The 17,254-nt window shown below is 53.6% G+C and overlaps 1 protein-coding gene across 8 annotated transcripts in view; it reads right to left on the bottom strand.

Annotated features, from left to right (window-relative positions):
• The window catches only part of PDE2A (phosphodiesterase 2A), a 96,871-nt gene that overhangs the window by 21,049 nt on the left and 58,568 nt on the right, over positions 1-17,254 (bottom strand). For all 8 annotated transcript variants that reach the window (XM_027562990.1, XM_027562989.1, XM_027562985.1 and 5 more), the window contains 4 exons: positions 14,543-14,632; positions 10,856-10,944; positions 1,389-1,498; positions 574-629 (listed from right to left, as the gene is read on the bottom strand). In XM_027562990.1, the coding sequence (XP_027418791.1) occupies positions 574-629; positions 1,389-1,498; positions 10,856-10,944; positions 14,543-14,632 (345 nt within the window). The remainder of the gene's footprint in view (positions 1-573; positions 630-1,388; positions 1,499-10,855; positions 10,945-14,542; positions 14,633-17,254) is intronic.

The raw sequence follows: 17,254 nt of genomic DNA, 5'->3' as shown, positions 1-17,254 counted from the left end.
ACCCGCCCCAGGAAGCCCGCCCTGTTGCTTGGCATCTGTCCCAGTCTCGGATGTGGGTCTGGCTGGGGCTGGACGCCTTCCCAGGCAGCCCTGCTCCGGGGGCCTCCTCTCCTCAAGCCTCCCAGCTCCAGTCACCCCCATCTCTGACTGGCTTTCCCACATTTCTCAGTCCAGTCGGTGGTGTCTGCACATCCCTCCTCAGTGTCACTCGGTCCTTTCCCACTTGGCTGCATGCATGGCCTCTTGGGACACTGCCCCCAACCCGTCTTGAAGGATGTCTTGGTCAGAGCTGTGTCAAGGCTCCACCAGGTAAGAGTCCAGATGGGGCTCGCACATCCCTCCACAAGTTGCTGATGGGCAGGCAGCTTCATCCTGCCCATTCAAGGTAGGGCAGAGGGCTCCTCCCAGACTCCTCCCAGACCTGCGTTTCCCCCATCTCCACCCCAACTTGCTGTTCAACACACACATACACACACACACACACACACACACACACACCCCAGCTCCGTCCTGTGCTCCCCCCCTTTCTTCCTCCCCTATTCTCTTCCCCATCCCACCCACAACTGCTCTTACCAAGATGACAGCTGCCACAGCCCCGGCCTCCTTGTCCACCAGCGGTATGACCAGCACTGAGGGGGAGAGGGCAATGAGGTGGTCCCGTGGGGCCAGTGAGGCTCAGAGGTACTGAGCCAGGACCCAGGGAGGGAGACGAAGACACAGACAGGGAGAGGCTGGGACAGAGACACAGAGAGACCCAGAGACCCAGAGAGACAGAGAGATGGGTCCTGAGGCAGTGACAAAAATGACCACAGCAACAACCCCTGCGTAGAAGGAAACCCCCGCTCTTGGCAACCTTCTCATGATCCTCCCAGCAACCCTGGGATGGAGGGAGGCAGGTTAAGGCTGAGCACCCCTATTTTACAGATGGGAAACTGAGGTCCAGAAAGGGGAAGTGACTTGCCCAAGATCACACAGCAAGTCAGGTCTCCTGACTCCCAGTCTTGTGCACTTTCCACCTCGAGACAGAGGACAGAGACCTAGAGAGACTGAGACACGAAGCAGAGAGACATGCGGACAGGGGGCATGGAGAGGAAAAGAAAGAAAAACAGAGAGTGACAGAGAGCGTGACAACTTCAGCCCATCTAACCACCAGCACAAGCAACACCCCCTCAAGGCAGGTTCTGTTGTTCCCATTTTACAGATCAGGAAACTGAGGCTCAGAGAGGTTAGTAGCACAATAGGGAGAGAATTAGATGATGGGTTTGCTGGAAACACAGAGCAAGAGAAAGAAGGAGACAGAGAGATGGAGACAGGGATAGAAGACAGGTATGGTCTGGGGAGCAGGGGCCACAGTCCCTCCCTGCCCCTGCCCAGCTCCCAGCCCTTACCTTGGGTGTCAGGAGCCAGTGGAGCCACCAGCCTTGCCAAGGGCTTCCCAGGCAGGTCTGAGGGGCCCAGTCCATTGCAGCCCAGCCGCTTCCGGGAGATCACAGCCTCTCTGAAAAGAGGATACGATTCTACCTCTCAGTCTCTGGGCTTCCCAGGTGGTGCTAATGGTAAAGAATTCGCCTGCCAAGCAGGGAACACAAGAGATGAGGGTTCAACCCCTGGGTTGGGAAGATCCCATGGAGAAGGCCCTGCAACCCACTCCAGTATTCTCGGCTGGAGAATCCCATGGACAGAGGGGCCTGGAGGGCTATGGTCCATAGGGTTGCAAAGCATCGGACACTACTGAAGCGACTTAGCATGCACACTCAGTCTCTGGATCAAAGAGGAACAGGCCCCAGCCTGGGGACACACAGCGGGCTGGACCCTGCACATCTGTGAGAGTCTGGACAAGCTGAGCTGCTGCATGGTGGATATGACGAAGGCAAAAATCAGAGTCTCAGGAGAAAAGGGAACCCTCCTGCACTGTTGGTGGGAATGTAAATTGATACAGCCACTATGGAAGACGGTATGGAGATTCCTTAAAAAACCACAAACAAAACCACCACATGACCCAGCAATCCCACTCCTGGGCATATACCCTGAGGAAACCAAAACTGAAAAGACACATGTACCCCACTGTTCATTGCAGCACTATTTACAATAGCTAGAACATGAAAGCAACCTAGATGTCCGTTGACAGATGAATGGACAAAAAAGTTGTGGTTCATATACACAATGGAATATTACTCAGCCATAAAAAGGAACACATTTGAGTCAGTTCTAATGTGGTGGATGAAAGTAGAGCCTATGATACAGAGTGAAGTAAGTCAGAAAGAGAAAGATAAATATTATATACTAACACATATATATGGAATCTAGAAAGATGGTAGTGGAGAATTCATTTGCAGGGCAGCAATGGAGAAACAGACATAGAGGACAGACTTATGCGCACGGGGAGAGGGGAGGAGGGTGAGATGTATGCAGAGAGTAACACGGAAACTAACATTACCGTATGCAAAACAGAGAGCCAATGGGAATTTGTTGTATGTTTCAGGAAACTCAAACAGAGGCTCTGTATCAACCTAGAGGGGTGGGGTGGGGAGGGAGATGGGGAGGAGGTTCAAGAGGGAGGGGACATATGTATACCTATGGCTAATTCATATTGAGGTCTGGCAGAAAACAACAAAATTCTGTAAAGCAATTATCCTTCAATTAAAAAAAAACAAACAAACCAGAGTCTCAGACCCTGACTCTGCCCTCCCCATGCAGAGGAGCAAGCAGCTACAGTCTGGCCTCTGGTGCCTCCTGCTGGTAGATATGGGAAAGGGTACAGCACAAATCCCACAGAGCAAGTAAAAGCCAGGGCTCAGAGCTAGGCTGTCTCCGTTAAAGCCTACCATAGCTACCACTTGATTTGGGGCAAGTGACCTAACCTCTCTGAGCTTTCCAGGGAGATCTGGGGTGGAGAGTAGAAATCGAAACATCAGAATCTACAGAAAATCATCTGGAGCAACTTTTGGTGCTAAGCACAGGAGGGGGACTCCAGAAGTTAATTACGCATCCCTATGTGCATATTCTGGAGAAGGCAATGGCACCCCACTCCAGTACTCTTGCCTGGAAAATCCCATTGATGAGGAGCCTGGAAGGCTGCAGTCCATGGGGTCGATGAGGGTCAGACACTTTCACTTTTCACTTTCATGCATTGGAGAAGGAAATGGCAACCCACTCCAGTGTTCTTGCCTGGAGAATCCCAGGGACGGGGGAGCCTGGTGGGCTGCCATCTATGGGGTCGCACAGAGCCGGACACAACTGAAATGACTTAGCAGCATGTGCATATTTGGAGAAGTCAATGGCACCCCACTCCAGTACTCTTGCCTGGAAAATCCCATGGATGGAGGAGCCTGGAAGGCTGCAGTCCATGGGGTCGATAAGAGTTGGACATGACTGAGCAACTTCACTTTCACTTTTCACTTTCATGCACTGGAGAAGGAAATGGCACTCCAGTGTTCTTGCCTGGAGAATCCCAGGGACGGGGGAGCCTGGTGGGCTGCTGTCTCTGGGGTCACACAGAATCCGACACAACTGAAGCGACTTAGCAGCAGCAGCAGCATGTGCATATTAAAAAGCAGAGACATTACTTTGCCAACAAAGGTCTGTCTAGTCAAAGCTATGGTTTTCCAGTAGTCATGTATGGATGTGAGAGTTGGACTATAAAGAAAGCTGAGCGCCGAAGAATTTATGCTTTTGAACTATGGTGTTGGAGAAGACTCTTGAGAGTCCCTTGGACTGCAAGGAGATCCAACCAGTCCATCCTAAAGGAGATCAGTCCTGGGTGTTTATTGGAAGGACTGATGTTGAAGCTGAAACTCCAATACTTTGGCCACCTGATGCGAAGAGCTGACTCATTGGAAAAGACCCTGATGCTGGGAAAGATTGAGGGCAGGAGGAGAAAGGGACGACAGAGGATGAGATGGTTGGATGGCATCACCAACTCGATGGACATGAGTTTGAGTAAACTCTGGGGGTTGGTGATGGACAGGAAGGCCTGGCATGCTGCACTGCATGGGGTTGCCAAGAGTCGGACATGACTGAGCAACTGAACTGAACTGAACTGATGTGCCCACGAAGTCCAGTCAACCTACATAGATGAATTCCCAATGATCCCATAGATTAAATACCATTGTATTTTCCATTTTTCAGGTGGAGAAACTAGTGTGCTGAGAGGTTAAGTAACTTGTCCAAAGTCCCACAGCTAGCAAGAGGTAGAGCCTGGACTCGAACCCAGGCATTTGGCACCAGAGCCCATACTGCTAACCAGCACGCTTGAGTCTTCCTAAAGACCGGAGGGGACTGAGGCGCCAATGGGGACTGATGTGAATGTCAAGGAGGCATAGGGCATCGGTGTGATGGGGGCAGGGGTGGGAACTGAGACCGGGTAGCCTGTGGTAGGAAGAACGAGCTTCTCTCTGCCTTCACCACACATTCCCACCCCCACCCCCCAGCCTCTGGCTCTTCCTGCTTAATAAAGCGCCTGAGTTTTCACCAAATGTCACTCCCTGATGATTAATTGTCCTGGGTTCTTCATCCCTCATGCTGCCTCCACTTAATTGTGTTTGTAGGAACTGCCTGGCCTGGAGAGAAGAGACGATTGCAGGGCTGGGACTCTGATGTGTGCATGTGGAGTCACTCATGGGAGCCCAGCAAAGGTCAGGTGAGGAAATGAGAGGGGTAGTCTGCGAGTCCTCAGATCAGGTCACAGCAGCTAGAGAAATTAAGGACCAAAGAGACTGAATGCCTCAATCAGGGTTATGCAACATTCTGAATCCAACCCGTTCACTCCTGGTTCCTTGGTTCACATTCTACGATGACCGCTGGTGTCTCCCACCTTCCAGCCCTCACACCTGGACTTTAGGTTTCTGGAGGGCCTGATTCCAGTTTTGAGCTGTCCAACTGTGCCAGTCACCCCAGGAAGGAACAGGGATCTAGGGTGGCAGGAGGCAATGGCAGCCACGTTTCCAAGTGACTAAGTTGATAAAGGCTGGGGCTTCGTGGAAACAGGAATTGGCCTTGTTGACCCTCAGCCAGACCCCTTGTAGCGGAAACCACCCAATCACTTGGCCTCAGGTAAGCTAGTTATCAGTCAGCCACCAGGTGGCGCTGGTCCCTGCACTGCTGGTCAGTAAGCGCTGCCGCTTCATCTCAAGGACCCCTGACTCCTCTCTTCCCAACCCCCAGACTGTGGGCTGCCCTGGCTTCTCTCCTCCTACCTCCCCACTCTGCCCTCAAGCCAGGACCCTGATGAAGGAATTGCCCCGAGCTTTTCTTCTCTTCTGCACAAGACTCCCCTTCTGTGCTCATGGTCTCATGACTCTCCAGCCCCCAATCTCTTAAGCTCCAGGACTCAAAGTCCGGCTGAAGGCCTGCCCTGGGTGCCCCTGAAATAGTCAGACATCCCCCCAGTCCTGATTGGAACTTATTCTCTCCACCGCTTCCCCGGAAGTAGCACAACCATCCACCAGGTCCCCTGCAGCTTATCCTCAAACTGTCCTGGATATCTCCCTCTTCTCACCTCCGCATCCAATGGGTGAGTCACTGCCCCTGCATCCCCACGGCTCTCCCCTGCTCTCCATTCCCAAGCCACTGCCCAGCTCAAATAGACACCTCTCCCCTAGACCTGCAGCAGCCTCTCTCCTCGCCTCCTGCCTCCTGTCAGGTCCCTTAAATCCAGCCAGAGTCAGGGCAGATGTCCTAACTATGGGGACATTCTGCTTAAAGCCATTCCACAGAGTATTTGTTAATTTCACAGAGTCCCTCTGGGTCAAGTTTGGTACCGAGCACCAAGAGAAGAATAGGAGGCATGGTGTCGTCCAGCAAATGAAGTACAGACTCAGGCCTGAGAGCAGAGATAGGAGCCCTGACAAAGGAAGGAAGAGCAGGCCCCCGCTGACCCAGGTGCAGGACAGAAGTGGGATCAGAGAAGGAGAAGGCTTCCTGGAGGAGGAGATGCCTGAGTTGAGGCTTAGAGGACACACAGACGTTATCAAGGCAGACAGGAAAGGAAGTGCAGGTGGAGAGAACTGCATGGCAAAGGCTCAGAGGAAAGAAAGAATGTGTGTCCACCGGCCTGGCGGCTGCAGAGAGTCACAACCCTGAGAAACTAGGCTTGATCCTGAGGACATTGGGAGCCCAGGGACTTGAACAGGACAACGTGAAGGTCAGGTTCAATTTCAGGCTGATTATGCTGGCTGCTGAGTAAAACTCTCACTAGAGAGGGAGAATCTGAGAGACAGAAACTGGGTCTCGGTGAGGGCCTGCAGTCTCAGAGGTCCCTGGAACAGCAAAAGGGCGGCTGCGCTGGGGCAGGTCAGCCTTGACTGGGTCCAGATCTTCCACCAGGCACTGGGCCTTCCAAGGATATTCCACCCTCAGGAGTCCCCCCCCACACCTTGGAACTTTGCTCTGTAACCCACCCTCTCCTGGCCGGCCACATCCCAGAGCCCTGGGCAGGGCTGTGCCAGGCCATGCCCACCTCAACCCACCCTGCTATGAGCCCTTTTCTGCTGCCTCACCCTTTCCAGAACTGCTGACCCCCTAGAGGTTTCAAAGATGCTGAAAGTGGGTAGGGGACTCCAAGGCTGTGTCTCCTCCACCCAGTCAGGGCTGGGGCTTCATCTACTGCTCACATCCCCTCCTCATGTCTGCCTGCCTGCCTGCCTGCTAAGTCACTCAGTCATGTCCGACTCCCTGAGACCCTATGGATTATAGCCAGCCAGCCTCCTCTACCCATGGGATTCTCCAGGCAAGAATACTGCAGTGGGTTGCCGTGCCCTCCTCCAGGGGATTTTTCTGACCCAGGGATCCAACCCGTGTCTACTGCGGCTCTTGCATTGCAGGCGGATTCTTTACCGCTGAGCCACCGGGGAAGCCCCCCATCCCCTATGACGTCCCCTCAACTCAGCACCCCAACCCTGCCTCCTCTCCCCTCCTGACTGCCTCCTCCAACCAGGATGATGTTGGAGGGGAGGGAACGCCACAGCCCCGGGGCCAGCTGTCCAGATTGAAGGCTAATGACTCAGCCCTGGTGCCTGGGTGGTCATGGGCTGCCCCAGTGAAGATAAAGACAGATGGACACAGAGTCAGGAGAGGAACGGGCGTGGACTTTATGACGGTTCCGTCCCTTTAACAACTATTTGCTTAGCGGAGGGTAGAGGAAAAGGCTCTCTGTCAGTGGGGTCAATGGCCTGGAAAGAGCACCAGGCCCTCTTCCACTCCTCTGAGCCCCTTCTTAGGTCAGGCCGCCCTCCCCTGACAGAGCCCCCCACCTCCAGGGGCCTCATCTTCACTCTCATCTTTCATCCCTCTTGGAGACAAATTATGATTCAGGCCAAGACCCCAACCCTCCTTTCTGTCTCCCTCTCCCTCCCCCAGAAAGTGAGACTCCACAGAGATGGAACAGACTGTTCTCTGTGTCCCTTGAGATCAATCAGAGGGACAGACGGAGTCTGCAGTGAGTGGGGACCCAGTCAACTCTGAGGAAGAAATGTCTCTCAGGGTTGGGCCCCTGGGCCCCCCCAGATGGTGGCAGAGGGAGACAGCCAGCTGGGACTGGGGTGGGCGGTGTCTCCGCTTTAGTCAGAAAGGCTTTCACTGTACTCAGCAGGGAGTAATCAGAGGCTTTAAGATGGCAGGAGACACAATGAGGAGAGGACTGAAATAGGCTGATTGAGATAGAGGCGGGGCACAGAGAAGAGAGAGGAGAAGGCTTCCAGGAAGCCTCTCACCCAGGCAGCCCTCCAGGATTCTCCCTCCCCAGCCCTGAAGCACCCCCCCTGCAGCCTCAGGATTCCGAGCGGCAGCCCTCAGACGTCACAGTGCCCCAGCTTATCAGCGCGCAGAAGCATGGACTGAGGCCCGGAGAGACAGCAAGAGCTTGTGACGGCAGCCATGCTGTCCTGGCTCCCAGCCCAGGGTTCTTCTCGTGGACAGACCCAGCCCCTAGGGAGGCTTCCAAGGCCCAGACACCTTTTTTTGAAAACTGAATCCTCCTTAGTGCTGGGGGTCTATGGAGTAGGCTTCCTAGCAGCCCTCAGGCTGGGCCCTGGCAGAGAAGGGAAATGGGCTGGTCAGGGTGGAGATGGTACATGGAAGGACTTCACGGGGGAGGAGACAGCACGGCAAGCACAAGGAGGCAGGGAGCCCAGGACACACGAGGGGATGAAACGGCATCTGTGAGCCCGCGGAGGGGTGCAGGGCATCACGGGAAGGGCTGGGTAGCTGGTGGGGCCGCCTCACTCCCCCCTGGCCCATCTCCACCCTGCCTCCCCACACCACTCTGGGCCCTTATCTGTCTTTATGATCCGTCTTCACTTCACACCTGCTGCTGTTTGCCAGCCCTGCCGGCCCTCCATGGTTTCCTGGAGGAACACCCCCTCCACTGGGCATGGCCAGCACTCAGGCTCCACCTTGGGCTGGGGCTGGTGCCTGGTCTCCCGACGGCGCACCAGAGGGCCCTTCAGAGAGCCACAGAGGGCACCTTCAGAAGGGAAGGTAGAAGGGAAGTAATTTTCTCAGTCACCCAATGAGTAAATACGTTGGGACTTGGGGGTGGGGGGCAATCAGCAATCATTAACCTCCTACTGTGTGCTGGCCCTAGGCTAAGCCCTGGCATCTATGATCTCAGTAAGCCCATAGGCAGGGCCCACTGTTATCTTCATTCTGTAGGTGAGAAAACAGGTTTGGAAGGGGCCCCACTGAGGCAGGGATGGGGCGGGGCTCGAATCCAGGCCTGTCTGATTCCCATTTGAGTGCCCTTGCCCTTGCCTCTTCCAAAAACCTCTGTCTCTCAGTCCAAGCCGAGGAGGTGGGCTCACCACCACACAGTGAGTGGCTGAGTGGGCAGAGCACAGATTTCAAAAGAGGGGACTGGCCTGAACCTTCATCCCCATACTTGCTGGTGGGACGCCCCACCAGCCTCACCAGCCTTGTCTCCTCGGCCTCCTAGGATTTCTGAGCCTCGTGTCCCAGCAGTCTTCCCCCCTCCACTCAACTCTGGGCTAACTGCATTGGAACATTTACTTTTAATTGCTTTTTTTTTTTTTAGTACCTTTTCCAAAGGCATTACTGAATCTGAAGTGGCCGGAGGTGGGGCTACTGAAAGGGCTTCTGATGCTGCAGAGGATCTGAGCCCCTCAAAGATGCCTGGACTGCAGTCCCCCCGCCCCACTCCAGCTTACACAGGCTCAGAAGGAGCAGTGCAGACCCTGAAGGATGCTCCCCTCTTGCTGTCTGAGTCTACGATCCAGCATCCCTCTCTCAGGAGAGCCTTCCCAGGCTGCCTTGAGGAAACTTACTGGATCGGATAACCTCACATTAAATAAAGTTCTTGAGGATTAGGGGTAGGGGTACAGGCTCAGAGGAGAAGAGGGGACATTATAGCATTTTTTCCCTTAAGATTCTGAAGACCTCCCAAGCCTATCCTGCCATCTTACAGATGGGACACTAGAAGCCAGAGAAGAGCATGGCTGCCTTAGTCCACACAGTCCTTGAGAGGAGAAGTTGTCAAACGCCGCTAAAGGGGACAGTGTCACCTACCTGCCCACCCTGTGGGAAAATCAAATGGGAGAAAAGGAGGTGGGAAGGCTCAGAGCTATTGGAGAGGCGCCATCCCCTTCCATGGGGAAGTGCCAGAGGATAGAACAGCATCAAAGAAGCCAGGATTCCACGTGCCGGGGGAGGTGGTCTCAGGACCACCAGCACCCCCAGTATTAGGACCTCTGGCATCCCCCAAAAGCAGCTCTTTCCATGGCCTCTGTGACAGGTGTCTTGCCAACCTCAGCTACTACCTGAAAAAGCCACATCCCTGACTAGTTGACCTGTTGGAGCGGAGCGCTGCCTCCAGGTAACACCCCCCACTGGTGTCCACTCCCCTTATAGCTCCCAACCCAGTGCTCCCTGGGTCCATGACGCCTCTGCACCACCCAGAAGGCAGTGCTCATATCCTCCTTGGCCTGTCCTCCTCTGGACCAGAGTTCCTGCCCATCCACATTTTCTCATCAGACAAGCTCTATTTCCCTTCTCTCTCCCCTGGACAGCCAGAAGCTAGGATACCGTGTCCCAGACCTGGCTGTGCCTCACACCAAGTATGTGGCATTGGACACGTCTCACGATGTCTACTCATCTGGAAAACAGGGAGGCTAAATTCAATAGGCTCAGAGGTGTCAAGGGACAAGAGGGCACTGAGCCCGTGTTCCTGAAGTCAGTGATTCCAGTGTTCTACCATAATGAAAATAAAAACAGACATTTAGCACTCATTATGGATACAGTTTTAAGGGCATTACATGTGTTAAGCATTTAATCCTTCCAAGAATCCTCCCATAATAGTACTACAAGATGAGCACTATTATTATCGCCAGTTTACAAGCAAGAAAACTGGGGCACAGAGAGGCTGAGTCCCTTGCCCTGGATAGTAAACTGGAGCTGGGGTTTGAACCCAAGCAGCTGGGCTCCAGAACCCACAGCGGGACGTGGTCTGTGATCTCCCCGTTCTCAGAGTTGACACCATGAGGTCCGACATTCTATGACTCCGAGTTCTGTGATTCTGTGAGAACCTGCAGGCAGTTCTCGTAACCTACTGGGGTTCTAGCTGACCAACTGTAGCCCTGACCTTTTGAGACTCAAGCTAAGGAGGCTGCAGTGGTTTAGAATAGCTCTCCAGGAGGAAATCTAGCAGTTGGCACTTTCCCTGTGTCATCCACTCCCCAAACACAACAGAAGACAGTGCTTCTCCCCTCTATACTGCAGTCGGTGAGCTGGCCAGGGAACCCCAGCTGGCAGGGAGGCTGAGGTCAAGGTCAGATGGGGAGGGTGAGACCAGATCTTGTGGTCTCCCTTGACCATGTGAGAGGGCAATGGGTGGAGAGCAGCTCACCGCACTTTCCCCTCCTGGGGCAGCTCGTGGGGGGGCTCCTCACACACCAGCCGGGATTCCCCATCCAGCAGGTAGGTGTAGACCGTCTCCTAGAACAGAAGGCACTCATGAGATCCAGAGGAAAGGCCCTCCCACCACCCACTTCCAGTCTGACACAGGTCTGGGTGCCAAGGTCGTGGGCATCTGTTTGTCCGTCATTACTCCCCAGGTGATTCTAAGTGCAGCCAGGGTAGGAAAACTCCCTTGTGATCTCAGCACTTCACTCTCTCCTGGGGAGGGTCTGATGGGCTGAAGGAACAGACCACAACCCGCCAATACCCTACAACCCTGAGATATTTCCCTGCAAAGACTGCAGCCTCAAGAAACAATAACTGAGCGTCCACTCAGGGCCATACTGCAGAAGAGGCTCTGAACACCCTGGAATCTTCCCACCTACCTCAGATACACAACCAAGAAAGCACACACTGTGAGCCAAGCCAGGAGGACTTCTTGGAGGGAGTGACTTTAAAGTTGTAACTGACATGGGAATTAGACATATTCAGGCAGTGGGTTGGAGATGGAGATGGTAGAGGACAGGGAATCCTGGTGTGCTGCAGTCCATGGGGTCACAAAAGAGTCGGACACGAATGAGCAACTGAACAACGAAAGGAAGTGGGTGAGAATGGCTTCTGGGCCAAGTATTAATAATAGGTAGGTAGGTGTACAGAGTCCAAAGCATTGATGGAACCGACAGTGGTGGGGCCAGGGAGGGGGCACAGGAGGTGGGTTTGGGATCAGCGGTGCTGAGTGAGAAGGGAGCTTGGGGAGGATTTTGTTGAGGAGAGGGACTGCTACTGGGGAGGGAGGAGCTGGTGAGCCCTGTGACACAGGAGCTGATTTGTATTTTGGAATGACCATTCCCTGGAGTGAGATCAAAGCTCTGGTTGAAGCATATCAAGTCTGCAGCTTGTCAATCCTCCCTCCAAGGACCCAGAGCCGTCCTTTTTTGGGGGTGTAGGGGCATGCCACTCAGCGTGCAGGATTTTAGTTCCCTGACCAGGGACTGAACCCACACCCTCGGCAGTGAAAGCACAGAGCCCCAGCCACTGGACTGTCAGGAACTACCCCCCAGAGAAGTCTTGGTTTCAGTTACAGACCACATCTTGGCAGAAGCAGTTGCCCTCACTGACCCACAAGAGAAAATCCACATTCCCTCCAAGCAGGACTGGCCACTCTTAGAGACCCACAGCCAACCCGTCTGCAGAGTGTCTCCACTGCTGGAGTTGCATGTGATGAGGGAGACCCGGGTGCTCAGCAGAGCCTACACCTCATCGAGGGGGTACCCACGTGCCTGGCTCAGTATCCTGAGAGGTGTTGTTTTCTCAGTGGGAGAATGGAGAGCTCTCCTCTCTGCTGACTGTATCAGGGAGGGCTTCTGGAGGAGGTGACACTGAAGCTCCATGTTAAAGTAAGTAAGCATGGAGTCCTTCTCAGAAGCCATTGGCTTTCACAGCTGTGAGAGTCCACAACCCACAAAAGTCACACACTCTTGTTGCCCTTGGCTGTCCCCAGCCAGCCCCCACCTTCTCCCAACCCCCAGGAGATGCCCCAGTCCTGCCTCCAGAGAACCTGAGCCAAGCTCAGAAGTGGCATGGGCCAGAAATGACAGGGCCTGAGGAGAGTGAGCGGGGCAGACACAGGAAGACCCAGGCCCCTTTGTCCTCCCGGGGGAGGGTCTAGTAGGGAAGTTTGGGGATGAAGAAATCAGTGGGAAGGAGGCCCTCATGCATCATCTACATTCAGCCTCTTCCTGTCAACCAACCCTTTATGCAGCCTGGGAGGGGCCTGTAGGATTTGACCCCCAAAGAGGTTAAGATGCTACCTAGTACCCAGAGTCCTGTCCTGGCAGAGAGAGGGGTGGGCAATCCGAGAGTGGGGAGCAGGCAGGCACGCAGATCCTCACTTCACTTCCGGGTGTCCATCTGCCTCCACCCCCTCACTCGCAGCCCTCTGGGTTAAAATTAGCTGAGTTTACTGGAGAGAAGGAGGAATCATTTCAGACACATCAGTCCCATCTGCATTTGCGGCTGCCTGCCACAATGGGTGCTGATGAGGGAGCCAGGTGCCAGCAGCTCCCCTCCCTGGCATCTCCCCACCCCTCCCTAGAGGCAGAGCAGGCCTGCCGTCTCCCCATCCCTCTTTGGAGAGCTGAGCTCCTCCATGCAGTCAAGACAGGGTTCCCTCCCCAAAGTCAGGGCTTCCCTAGCTCATGCAGGTCTTTGGGGTGGACCAAGACAAACATTTCCCACTGTCCCAGGGATTAGTCACCTGGACCGGAGCTGTCTTCCCGGTACCCTGCTTTGGGGATACAATTAATCCGTACAAGGGCATCTATGCTGGCATCACCAGCATCCTGCCTGTGAAGACCCTCCTCCTCCCCACTCCCAGGGCAGCCTCGTGGATGCTGACCTGCCAACCTCCCTGCCTCTTCTTTTCCAGATGTTTCTCCACCCCAGGCCAGATGTTGCCTCAATCCCATCTCCGGGAGGACTTATTTTGGGAGCTAACACACCACCCACTTCCTACCAATTTCACGCTCAATAAAGCTCACTCATTAGTCTTCCTCCTGGGCTCTGAACTTCCAGGAGGTTTTGAAAAGACAGAGCTGAGGAAAGCGAATGGGGATGCTTAGGTGCCAAGCCCCATTTGTTCCTGTCATGCTGTGTGACCTTGGGGGAAGTGTCCTCCCTCTCTGGGCCTTGGGTGGATCATTCATCCAGCAGATTCAGACACAGTGGGCTCTGCTGGTGGCTGGTGTCCAGGGTACAGGAGGGAACACCCCAGGCTATGGGGACTCAGTCTAGGCATCTCCTCTTCTGGTAAGTCTCGCCTGCCTCTTATGGTGTCAGAGTCCCCCTCCTCAGACTGACAGTCCCCTGCTCCCTGCTATCTGGCACAACTGATACACTTCTGCTTTGTGTCTTGAGAGCCAGTTCATCCATCCTACTGCATAAGGGATGCATAGTGACCACTGGAGCTGAGTTGAGGAGTGGCCTGGGGCAACTGAAGAGGAGTACAGTCTCCTCATCCAGGCACTCCAGGCCCAGGAAACCATGCTGACCCCGTGACCAGGGGCCCAAGCAGCCACCCTGCACCTGTTCCCGGTGTGCAACCTCATCTATGGTGTTGGGATGGGTCAGAGAGAAGCTTAAAGGCTTCTAGAGGCTTCTAGAGGACATCTTATCCAGGCTCCTGACTAGACAGGACACCTGAACTCAGCACAGATCTATTCATCAAGGCCAAGCCCCATTCCAGCACACGGCTGGTGCCAAGGAAGTTCTTCTGCATGTCTACTCAATCCTTCCTGCTATACGTATTCCAAATCTCACGTGACTCACTAGGTCCTACCTAGTGAACCCATTAGGTTATTATCCTAAGTGAATCCATTCCATAATCTGCGACATGATCTTTCCAATTACACTCTAATGCCCCTTCTGTCCCAGACATTCCAGAATTCCTATATCAGTTCATTCACTGGGGCTTAGTTTTAGTCCTCCTCTTCCTCCTCTTAAACACTCACCCAAACCCTTCACTTCCCCATGAGAGTCCTCTGGGCAAAGACCCTGCTTCTTCTTTCTTTCTCAACCCTGTTTAAGAGGAGTGGAGCAAAGGCTTAAGGGGCAGGAAAGTATGGGGCAAGGCACGTACCACTTTGGGAAGCACAGCCGACAGGGCCTCCTTGACAGCCTGTTGCAAGCCTGCAACGTCGATGACGGAGCCCAGGCTCAGCAAAGCATCCTGGAAGAGAGGAAAGGGCAGTGAGGGCCTCTCTGCCAGGCAGGCCAGGACAGCGCCCCTCCCCAGGGGGCTGGGAATACAAACTCTCAGCTTAAACTGGGGCCTAAGGCTAGCAGACACTTGAGTCCCAGGATCTTAGGAACTCAGAATCCAATCAGTCTTTTTTCCACCCCCCAACCAATCTATTTTTATTTCCCCAACCAGTCTTAAGGCCTTAAAATGTCCAAGTCCCTTCATCTTACAATGAGGGGTCTGGGGCTTAGAGAAGGGTCAGGGACTTAGCAAAGAACTCACAGTAAGTCAAGAGGTCAAGTCTTGTCTAGACCCTAGGTCTCTTGTCTTTCAGCCAAGGACAACTCAGGCATAGCAGGGAAAGTACAAGCTTCCTTATTAACATAAAACAAAACAAGTAAACAAAAAGTTCCAAATTTGAATTCTAGCTCCTCTATTTATAAGCAGTGTGAATCTTGGTCAAGTCACTGAGCCTCAGTCTTCTATCTGTAAACTGGGGGCAACTAAGGCTATCTCCCCCTACAGGCTGATATGGTGATGAAATCAAACTGAGTGCCCACACACATAGGTGCTCAGCGAAACATCTGCTGAATCTGGGTCCCACTCAGTTTCCCAAGGAGGGAGGTGGTCTCGCATAGTCTCATTTTTTAGCCTAGTGAGGGGCTGGGAGTAGCGAGAGTCCACAAGGTACATGAGCCCACAAGAGTCAAGAAACACAGTGAGGCCAGCCCCTGGTGAGACAGAAGGGGAAGGAGAAATCAGCCTTGACTGCCTCACAGCCTTCCTGTCCCAGGAACAGGCCTCGTCCTTGGAGAGCCGGAACCAAGACAAGAAAGGTCCCTGCTTCTCGCTCTATTAACTTGGCCCAAACCATGGGGATCAAAGAGAAAGGTAACAGAACAGAGGATCCAGGGCCAAAGCAGGACTGTGACTCATACCATCCACTCAGCCAGGCCCTCCCCGCTAGCCCCTGCAAGTTTTTTTCTGATGTCTTCCTTGTGGATGGCTCAGTCTGTGTTCATAGAGCCAAGTGATTAATTGTAGGATGGAAGACACATGGCGTGGCCCCCATTCCTGTAAGCGACGTGAGCTTGAGGCTCTTATTGGGCCATAAGCTCAGTATGAGCCCACAGCATAAATGTGGCAGGTAATATATTAAAATGATGAGATTGCAGGGCATATTAATAAAGATCTGTTACCCTAACTAGGGAAGATGAGAATTGCTCCACGTCCATGGGCTGACTAGATCATCCCCAGTGCACTATGTCCCAGGTAAGGACAAGAAGAGACTCATTCAGAGGAAGTGACGTATGTAAAGAGAGAATAAGAAAGCAAGTCCTGAATGGAGAACCTGGAGATGCCTTGCCTGCAGCAGAACAGATCCAGGAGTTTCAGTATTTGACTCCAATATCTCAGGCTTTCCTGGGCAGGGCGACTGGACTCTGTGGCCCCAGAGACAGCCTGGAGACTCCCAGGATTTCACAGGAGGCTGACTTTGGCCCAGGGGAGTGAAAGATCTTCTTCCAGGTAGAACCAAGACAAGAAACGTCCCTGCTTCTCGCTCATAGGCAGAGGCCTCTAGAAGAGAGGTGAGGAACTGAGCTCCCCATACTTGGAGGTTTGCAAAAATTGGCTAGATGCCCATTTTTCAGAGAGGTTACAGAGAGGAGTCCTGCACTGGGGTCCAGATGAAGCCTGTGGTCTGGGCTTTGGCTCCAGATTTCACCTTGCATCTTCTTGGCTTCAGTTTCCTTCCCTACCCTGACTCCCATTCCCACCCAGTCCTGTGTTCCAGGTTGAGGGAGCAGTGGTGGGCTTTCTCTTCAAATGGCATTGTTTTCTCCAACCCCCAACCTCCCTTTGATCCCTTCTACTGCTCAAGTGAAGACACATTTCAGTCATGAAGATGTGTCTCCATCCTAGGACACCAGGAGCTGCTGACTCCACAATAAATTCCCCAAATTGGATCAACTGTCCTTTGATCCTGAGGCTCTCCTCATCACAGCTCACACACTCTCAGCACCACACATACCTGGCTACCCAGTCACAGACCCTCATATTCTCACAGAAACATCCCAGCCTGCCCTCAGACACCTTCCAGGTACACATATAGGTTCACACAGGTGCAGATACTTCCTAATGGACTCACAGGTCCAGGGCTCAGCAACATGTTGGCCACTGTGGCCTTTCTAGGTCAATTCTGCAGACTAAAGAGGTGAGGAAGAGCTGATGTCCTAGATAATCCTGAAATAAAGTCTGCCAACCCAGGCTCCTCAGACAGTGGTTCCAAGGGCTTGGCCCCAGAAGGTAGTGCTGGTTTAGGTCTGTTCCTGCCTGGAGGCAGTGGAGAAGGATAAGCTAAGTCGGGGGCCCTGCCCTCTAATGGAGTTTGTGTGTGTGGTGTGGAAGTTGGAGAAGAGGGGCCAAGGTGACAGAGTGAGTTCTGATGTCCAGGGAGACTTGTCTCAAAGCCACAGGCTTAGGACAGCTAAGTCTCCCCATTTGACAGATGAGGAAACTGAGGCTCAAAAAAAAAAGCAATGCCCCATCTGTGGTCAGCCAGCCAGTCAGGACAGAGGGTCCAGAACCCACCTCTCTGGATCTCCAGCC

The sequence above is a fragment of the Bos indicus x Bos taurus genome, chromosome 15 (assembly GCF_003369695.1).
Source record: "Bos indicus x Bos taurus breed Angus x Brahman F1 hybrid chromosome 15, Bos_hybrid_MaternalHap_v2.0, whole genome shotgun sequence".
NCBI classification, from domain to species: domain Eukaryota; kingdom Metazoa; phylum Chordata; class Mammalia; order Artiodactyla; family Bovidae; genus Bos; species Bos indicus x Bos taurus.
The sequence above is the reverse complement of the archived record's forward strand: the minus strand, read 5'-3'. Positions and strand labels throughout refer to the sequence as shown.